A 10,217-nucleotide genomic window follows, 5' to 3' on the forward strand; every position below is an offset into this window, starting at 1 on the left:
GACACTTACAATGGAATAGAATGGGGTCAATCCAATAGTACCAGTGTTAATTTAGTATCACTGAGATGCTATTAAATGAATATATTATCTGAATATTAAAATATTTGAATTTATTTTTATAGTTTCGGTTTTCAGGTTAAATTTGGTTAAAGCTTTAGAATTTGTCTATGTGCTTTTGACATTTTTATTACGTTTTGTTGTTTTTAATATGTGTTTATAAAATTTGTATTAATTTTTTAATTTCAGTTTTATTTTTAGTCATTTTAGTACACCAAGTTAAACTAAATAAATGAGAAATGTTGCCTAGGAAACTAGCTGAAATATACTTTTTTTTAATAAAATATTTTCAACATTTTATTTCAGTTAACATTAATTTAATTTCAAGTAACCCTGAATAGTACAGACACAAGACAAACAATGTATTAACATGATTTTAAGGTGGGGAGGGGGGGACAAAATAAAAAAACTTATGCTTCAAACTTCACTGTCACGACAACATAATGTTTAAAAACCTAAAATGACCGTAAAATTTGTGTAAACATTGATTTAAACAGCTTTATAAAACACAAAAAAGTAGGGATGCACCGATATGAACATTTTGGCCGATACCGATAACTGATAATTCTTTATTTTTGAAAGCCGATAACCGATATGTTGGCCGATAAATCTATATCCAAATTTTTATATACTTTTTGAGAGCCTGATTACAAAAAAGTTCTCCTCATTAAAACCCACATCCCAAACACTTCAACATAAGCAGCCTAGTTTGAACGGTGTACGTTTTAAAAATAATTTTACACTCCCATTACCAAATTTAAAAAAGTCATAAAAAAGTCTTACAAATAAATAAAATAATGCATAAATAATGCAAACAAGTCACTGGACATCATTACACGTGTAAAGAATCAAAATGAATGAGCCATAGATCAATAAAACGGAATAGCCTCTGCACGGACAATAATTAAACGATTTTAATTACTAAACCATATTGTTGATGAAAATAATAAGAGAAAAATACAAGTGGTTGTTGTTATTAATAATATATCAATGATTTTGAAAAAGTAACAAATTAATACCACTGTTTTAAATAGCAGCCATTGAGCTGCAGCTCAAGCTGAAGCTGAAGAGCTGAATGAACATGGTAAACTGAAGCGTTTTGCTGGCAGCTTATTTAACTCAAGGAAATGCATACTGAGATTAATATTAATACAACATAAACATAATAATACAACTTATATATGTACAAAATGACACAGTTATTGCATGCTATAGTCAGAATGTGTGATCCTGTTGTGGATGCGCTCTTCCCATAACAACGCGCTGAAACACGGCAACTAAACCCAAAGAATTCACAACGTTTTATTATAATAATGTTCTCATTAGAATGTTATATACACAACATTCCCAATCATAGTTATCAATGTTGTGCACTGCGTTTTATTATAATAATGTTCTCATTAGAATGTTATATACACGACATTCCCAATCATAGTTATTAATGTTGTGTACTGCTGTTTGAGCTGCGTGCGCTGAGCTAAAGATGATCACCGGTAAACTGAAGCGCTCTTTTAACTTAACCAAAGGCATTCTATACGAGATAAATCAGATATACATCAAATAAACACAATAATACAACGTACAATTGCACAAAAGGCTGCAAACGAACAGCGCGCATCTGAAGGGTCTCTGAAGGAAATAATGCATTATATATTGGCTTTAAGATATCGGCAACATTTTCTGATACCGATAACAGAAAAATTAGCATTTATCGGCCGATACCGATATGGTGGCCGATATATCGTGCATCCCTACAAAAAAGTATCCCCCAAAAATGGTCCTCATTAACTTCCATTTTAAGTGCCTCAAATTTATTCCCCAAAATGATTCTGTTGATAATCATTATGCAATCAGCAAACAGTTGACTGAGCTTAACTTGTACTCCTTTAACATAAAAGAAAATATTAAAAAGGGAGAATAAAGTATCCAAAGGGAATAGAGAAGTGGTAAGAGTTCACAAAAACACAAGCTTGTCATTTCTGTTTTAAACACTCTAGAATGACTTGACAGGTCAAAGTAACTTATATTGAAATGAAACAACTAAGTACACATTCTAAGTTATTTTAAAGGATTTAAATAAATACCCTGGATTTATTCCTGTAAATTTAAAAAAGAAATACAAGGGTCCAGTCACTCCCCGAGTGAAAATCTCAGAGGTCAGGCCAAAGCAAACATGAAGCCGTCTTTCACATATCTGCAAGAATGCAGAATATTTGTCTTCAAATATTAGTGTAGTGATACACAGTGTGTTGACATAGCAATATATAAGTGAAATAAAGATGAAAATGTGGAAAAAAGTTAGAACATGAATGTTGAATGCACGCAAAACAGGTTTTCTACACTGCAGTGGTATGTTACATCATATAATAGACTTTACTCAATTAGGTTTGTTAGAAAATCTAATAATTAGTTTATAGAGCCCCTGCGTCCCGAGTCATTTTTTTCCACTCCTGTGGACCTCTTCCAGGTTTCCAGAGCTCTTGTTCCACAAGCTAATCAAAGTGCTAGTAAATCAGCCTCTAATCTGAACTACTTAACATTAACAGTGACCCTACACTCACAATATAGACACAGCAAACAATAGGAAGGTACAGCGCACACACTCACCGCTGTCCTTGCTGCTATTCTCCTCAATGGTCATCTGCTCCGCCAGCTCCGAGAGCGATTCATCGATCGTCTGGCTACCACGCAGGGTGAGCGACAATCGTCTCTTAAACCTCTTCATCCTCTCCATGGGCCTCTGAGTCAGGGGGGGCCTGCAGGACAGACACACACACACACACACAGACAGCGTTAATCATCATCGGCCTGCGAATCTCTGAGGGACATGCAGTGTTTGAAGACTTCTTTTCATTAAAAACTGAATTTATTACTTTATTATTAAGTTCTGTGGCATTGTAGGTTGAGCGCAGTCAGTGCACCCTATGGTGTGTGTATTTCGGACTCATTTTTGAGGACCGACCAAACCAAAAAAAAGAACGATGTGTTTCATTAATCATGCCTTTTTTCACTTGTACAAATGCAAACAGTTTCAGAGTATTTTGCATTTGCATTTTAGAATTGGTTTAGGCTATGGCATGGAAATTATAATAATGATCTGAAATTAAGTTTAAATTCGAGTTTTGTGGCTTTCAGTGCATGTCAATTAAAATTTACTGTACTTCTCTTCCAGGAAAACAGACCAAAATACTGATGACTCAACTAGTACGCACAAGCATATGCCAATAAAATACTAGAAAGAGAACATCCCATCCCCCTGATGCTAGTCTCTATTTAGCAGATTAAAGAAAGAAATGATGGCTTGCTGGTGCATCTTCGGCAGTGATAACCCTCATACTTTCTCATTTACTTTTCCAGCCAACAATTGCTGGAATGAATACATTTTAAATGAGATCTGATTGCTTTCAGTGTGGTTTTAAATTAAGAGTCCTTCACTAACTTCCTGTTTCAAAAGGGAAAAATGCTTGTCAAACCATTTCATGGCATCTTAAATATCTACTGACTAATAGGAAGGCCTCATTTAGTGTGTTAGTAAGTTCTTGTGGGATAGTTTTTAAACTACACAGCAGGCCTTTAAAACTTGCACGTGACATGCACAAAAAACATTAATAATCCAAAGGCTTTTAATCAAATATTCATGAGACTGTATTTTGTTTTTATAGGCACTTCAACACATGGTTGTGCATTTTCAAAACACACACTCCCACATGCACCATAATTCCCTTTACACCAATGCATTTCTAAATATAAAATGACAGCAATATAAGACACCGGGTCTTATTAATAGTAAAACAAAACAATTTTTTAAAAATAAAAATAAAAAAGAAGAGTAATGTAAAACAAATAATTGTAATAATGTATGATTGAATGAGGGTTTAAAGTCAAATGTACAAATGAGAATGCTAAAATAAATTTTCTATATTATTTATTCATACATTTATTTATAATTCTTAAAATAATACATTTTAAAACAATCAAACAAATAATTTAAATAGAAATTGTATTAAAAAAAGAGAAAGAAAAATAATTTTTTTGACTGAATGAGAGTTTAAAGGCAAAATCTATCTAAACGTAAAAATAGGACAAATGAAAAAAAAAAAAAATTTAAATATTAAAATAATTTATAAATACATTTAAATATATAATACATTTAAAAATAATAAATAATTTAAATAGAAAATGTGTGGAATATATAAAAAGTAAATAAATGTAAATGCATGTAAATCAATTGAATAAATAAATATTATATATATATATATGTATATATGCGTGTGTGTATATATATATATATATATATATATATAAATTTAAATATTAAAATAATTTATAAATACATTTAAATATATAATACATTTAAAAATAATAAATAATTTAAATAGAAAATGTGTGGAATATATAAAAAGTAAATAAATGTAAATGCATGTAAATCAATTGAATAAATAAATATTATATATATATATATGTATATATGCGTGTGTGTATATATATATATATATATATAGATTAATAATAATTCTTTCAAACAGTAGTATGCTACATGGTTGCTATATGACCTCTTTATGTGTTATGTTTAAGTTTAATGTATTGTGTGGCATCCAGTCATCTTGGATTGTTGTTGTATTGTGTGTTGTCTTGTGTTCCTGTGGCTCAGTGGTAGAGCTTTGCATTAGCAGCGCAAAAGGTCGTGGGTTCAATGCAGGCACCACCCACACTGGTAAAAAAATGTGTAGCCTGAATGCACTGTAAGTTGCTTTGGATGAAAGCGTCTGCTAAATGCATAAATTATTATTGGATATGAATTATAATTTTTGTGCAATCGAAAATAAATAAATAAATGAAATGCCTTAACTTTTTTCAGCATGGTCAAATAATGAGTCAAAATGATGTTAATGATCACACTTGTATTCAGTTTGTTTGTCATTAAGACAATGGAAGGTGAAGTCAAGTGCATTGCATTGTAGGATACAGTATCTCATGCAGTGTGCACTGCTGTTTACTGCACATTTGGCAAATGTAGTGGATGTTCTATGCATGCATACTGCTTTCTTTTAAAAATAGTAGCTAGTATGACGTTTGAAACGGAATCCTGCTGTATTGATTCAGACGTTGAAGTGTTTTGATTCATATCTGTCTGTAAGTGAAGCAGTTTTTGTTTTGACAGTTCTTCTGTCAGCATTAAGTCATTCATGAGTTTTATCTCGCTACAAAAACCCAAACGGTCTTCAGCTCACCTTGGCTTTGGGAACGTCACCTTTGGGCTGAAATATCACCGTCTCTCCTCCATCTGCTCTACGCAACAGGGCCGGATCACGCGCGCCGGAGGAGGCGATCGATAGAGCTGATGGATGAGGATGCTGGCCTTTGACAGCCGCATGGAGAATAAACCACAGGGGGATTCATACGCCACCTTCCCCAGCGGAGAGCAGCACGAGTGGCCTGATGAGATTCACACGGCTTTCTGTCTCTGGAGGTGAGATGGGGGCTTCAGGTTTCCTAAACAGATTATATGAAGAGATTATACTGTAAATAATACGGTGCATTATTAGAAACTCTTCATATGTATTAAATTCTCTCCCAGGATTATGCTGAAGTCCTTTTTAATGCAGGCAGGTTCACCCAGAGGTCATCACGGTCCACTGAACAGTCAAGCATGTTTATCTGCTGAATGAGAGAAACCAAAATGTCCAAATCGCTTCAAAAAGCTTATATTTCAGCAAAATACGTTTGTGGTGCTAACCTGTGCAAAAACATACATTGATGATGATTTTGGATATTATATATATATATATGAAGCAGCACAACTGTTTTCAACATTGATAATATTAAGAAACGTTTCTTGAGCTGCAAATCAGCATATTAGAATGATTTCTGAAGATCATGTGACACTGAAGACTGCAGTAATGATGCTGAAAATACAGCTTTGCATCGCAGAAAAAAATTAATTCGCATAGAAAACAATTATTTTAAATTGTAAAAATATTTCAAAATGTTACTGTATTTTTGATCAAATAGATGCTGCCTTGGTATGCAGAAGAGACTTCTTTCAAAAAAATTTAAAAAATATTTTTTGGTCTTTGTCAGCTAATGATGAGAATAACTAATTATGCTGGTTTATTTTATAGATCTCACAAGCCTTCCATCATTTGAAGCATCATCTACCCTCAGCCGGACGTCTGGACCGTGTTACTGACCCTCATTGTTAAAGCTGATTTGTCGAGGGCACGCTGACCTTCAGCTATTTTCCAGCTCACAGGAGCATAACGGCGGTCAGGAGGGAGTGAAATCACAGGCCGTGTGATGGCCTCCGGTTTAAGAGCTTTACAAGACACCGCGGCTGACGTGCCGGGCAGATGTTCACATGCGCACTGGGACAAAACAAGGAAATCTCTCCGTGCTCACGCACACGCTCTCGGGGACGATAAGTGGGGCTGGCAGGCCTGGTCCAGAGGGCTTGAGTTGACTCTTGGCTCTCATGAATCGTGAGTCGTTGAACTCACCATTCAGTGTTAATCTTTTTTGCATGATGTGATAATGAATCTATCGCTCACGGGAAGATGCTTTTAAACGCAGTCAGCAGTGATAACCCTCATACTCTCATTTACTTACCCAACCAACAATAGCTAGAATGAATCAATTCTGAACAAGTCTTCATTGTTTTCAGTGTGGTTTTAAATTAAGAGTCCTTCACTAACTTCCTGTTTCAAAAGGGAAAAATGCTTGTCAAACCATTTCATGGCATCTTAAATATCTACTGACTAATAGGAAGGCCTCATTTAGTGTGTTAGTAAGTTCTTGTGGGATAGTTTTTAAACTACACAGCAGGCCTTTAAAACTTGCACGTGACATGCACAAAAAACATTAATAATCCAAAGGCTTTTAATCAAATATTCATGAGACTGTATTTTGTTTTTATAGGCACTTCAACACATGGTTGTGCATTTTCAAAACACACACTCCCACATGCACCATAATTCCCTTTACACCAATGCATTTCTAAATATAAAATGACAGCAATATAAGACACCGGGTCTTATTAATAGTAAAACAAAACAATTTTTTAAAAATAAAAATAAAAAAGAAGAGTAATGTAAAACAAATAATTGTAATAATGTATGATTGAATGAGGGTTTAAAGTCAAATGTACAAATGAGAATGCTAAAATAAATTTTCTATATTATTTATTCATACATTTATTTATAATTCTTAAAATAATACATTTTAAAACAATCAAACAAATAATTTAAATAGAAATTGTATTAAAAAAAGAGAAAGAAAAATAATTTTTTTGACTGAATGAGAGTTTAAAGGCAAAATCTATCTAAACGTAAAAATAGGACAAATGAAAAAAAAAAAAAATTTAAATATTAAAATAATTTATAAATACATTTAAATATATAATACATTTAAAAATAATAAATAATTTAAATAGAAAATGTGTGTGGAATATATAAAAAGTAAATAAATGTAAATGCATGTAAATCAATTGAATAAATAAATATTATATATATATATATGTATATATGCGTGTGTATATATATATATATATATATATATATATATATGCCATCTTAAAATATTAATTACTGATTGAATGAAAGTTAAAGGTCTAAATGTAAAAACAGTATTATATAAAATATAAATGTATTAATATAATATAATATAATATATAATATAATTTTAATATAAATGTATTAAAATAATACATTTTGAAACCATAAATAATTTAAGCAGAAAACATGCATTAATAAATTTAAATTAACAAATGCCAATGCATTTAAATAAATTTAAATATTGAAATACACATCATATCTTGCATCCCTAATCATTATAAATAAATAAATAAATCCTGTTATCCTAGATTTGCATTGCTGTTGCCATTTTATAAAAGCAATAAACTACTCAAGGCATGCATAATGGTGATTTTAGCATGATAACAGGGGTTAATCGTCATGCATAACAACCCTTAAATGTAAAATCACTCATGCATGGTTTCTCTAAAGGCTTTTAATACAGCTTTAATGTGTGTGTGCTTGTGTATTTCTCCATTTTAGGCAGGAAACACCTTGCCATGGGAGGCAGCGGGACTCTTTCTGTCCATTGTATTTCACCGTCAGACTTCACACACCCAAGTTCACACAAGACTTCGGTTCGTTGTGTTCACAAAGCGAGGTACAAATGAAACACTCCAAGGTTCTCCTAGTCTATCCAAAAGTACAGCACATACTGATAACATTCGCCCCTATGTGATCATACAAATAACTCACAGACGCACAAAAGAAGACCAGGTTACAGCGAGACGGCTTTACTCAGGTGGTGTCTGATTTCAGGATGCCACAAAGAGGGAAAAAGTGCATCCAAAAAACACAAATCTGCCCCCAACTACAGGAAATGGATGGCCAGAGCATCTGTGATTGGTTCCTCTCGAAAACAATCATGCACACGCATGCACACCATCTGTCTATCCGACACAGTCTAAAGAAAGGGGGGCCACGAGCTCTCATATGAAGGATTAGACTACTGCTACAGGCCAATATAGCACCGACGGACAGTTAAATGTGCATGCTGACAGAGCACATCTTCTCAAACAGCTGGTATCTCACTCTGCTATGCAGGACAGCAGGGTCTGGACACACCCTGTGGCCATAAGCATGTTTTTTCATGGGCTTGTGTTCGAACAGTTGGCATTCCTCTATCAGACCTGCCAGGACAGGGCACAACCAGCCCGAACACACACATACAGACACTTTAACACTCGCCGAAGTCACCATCCCGTTCAATTAAAGACATGCAGACATTATTCAGTGTCAGACTTTGATGTTTGGCCTACAGGGACTTTACATCATAAATAATACATTTATAAATAATAAACAAATAATACATTTAAACAGGAAATGTAAGGCAAGACACCTTAGGTGAATAGGGTAAAAAAAAACTAATAGACTAATTTTATTTATTCATTTTAAATACAAAAATTGTATTCAATTTATATATAAATAAATTGTAAGCTATTTATATAAATATAATACTTATATTATATAATTATTTATTACAACATAATACAACAAAAATACAATATGTAAATATTTATTAAATATTATACTTAAAATGTAAAATCACTCATGCATGGCTTCTCTAAAGTTTTTTCTACTCCTCTTGCTGACTCAATAAAACAAATACAAACACATCACAAAAGTGAGCGTAGAGGCCATTTTCTTGTTTTTTTCTCTCGGTTTGTCCACTTCTTATTCGGCAGGACACTGACACTGTTGTTACAGTGACACGCTGCACTGTTGGCCAATGAGCGAATGGCATTGGGACAGTGCTGTCTATTGTCACCACGCCCGCTCTCATCATTAACCCCCCGGCCTGGTGCAATATCCGTCCCCAGACAGCAGCTCTCCGGGGGATTGCGCTGATAGGAAATTGGGCTGCTGGAGAGGGGAAAGCTGGCCGCATTGAGACTGATACTGAAAAATATGCAAAAACTGTTATAGGTCATTTGATATGCATGTAGTTGGGGCTTTTGGTCTACAGAAATTATATAGTGTAGATTTGATCAGAATTTTTGAGTCAAAATTCTGGAATATTATTACAACTTAAAATAACTGTTTTTGGTTTGAATATATTTTAAAATGTAAGTTATTCCTGTGATGCAAAGCTGAATTTTCCGCATCATTACTCCAGTCTTCAGTGTCACATGATCCTCCAGAAATCATTCTAATATGCTGATTTGCTGCTCAAGAAAAAATTATTTTTAATGTTGAAAACAGTTGTGCAGCTTAATATTTTGTGGAAACTGATAAATAAATGATATAATGATATAATTATATTTTATATTATAATTGAAATTATATAAAAAAAATTACAAAAAAACAGCAAGTCTCTATAAATAAGTTTACATGAACTTTAAAAGTTAAATTTATGTCAGACTAAAGCAATAATTTGTCTTTTAAAATGTAAATTCTTCAGTCTGAATGAAATTGTACAAGTCTGAAGTTCGAATAACAAACTAATTATGACACAGACATTGCAAATAAAGATGCTGTTCAATTTAGTAACAAATTATGAACAACAAAAACAACAATATTGCTTGACTTGAGCAATAATAGTTATGCTTATATTAATATATTAATATATATATTATATAAATAGCAAGTTTA

General features: G+C 32.9%; 1 protein-coding gene across 1 annotated transcript in view; it reads right to left on the bottom strand.

Moving 5' to 3' along the window:
• cdk17 (cyclin dependent kinase 17) overlaps nt 1-10,217 on the bottom strand; it is a 57,018-nt gene that overhangs the window by 23,789 nt on the left and 23,012 nt on the right. The window contains exon 2 of the mRNA XM_016270408.1: nt 2,665-2,813. Coding sequence (XP_016125894.1) covers nt 2,665-2,791 — 127 coding nt within the window. The 5' untranslated portion in view covers nt 2,792-2,813. The remainder of the gene's footprint in view (nt 1-2,664; nt 2,814-10,217) is intronic.

This window comes from Sinocyclocheilus grahami, unplaced genomic scaffold, assembly GCF_001515645.1.
Source record: "Sinocyclocheilus grahami isolate Dianchi unplaced genomic scaffold, SAMN03320097.WGS_v1.1 scaffold56.1, whole genome shotgun sequence".
Classification (NCBI taxonomy): Eukaryota; Metazoa; Chordata; class Actinopteri; order Cypriniformes; family Cyprinidae; genus Sinocyclocheilus; species Sinocyclocheilus grahami.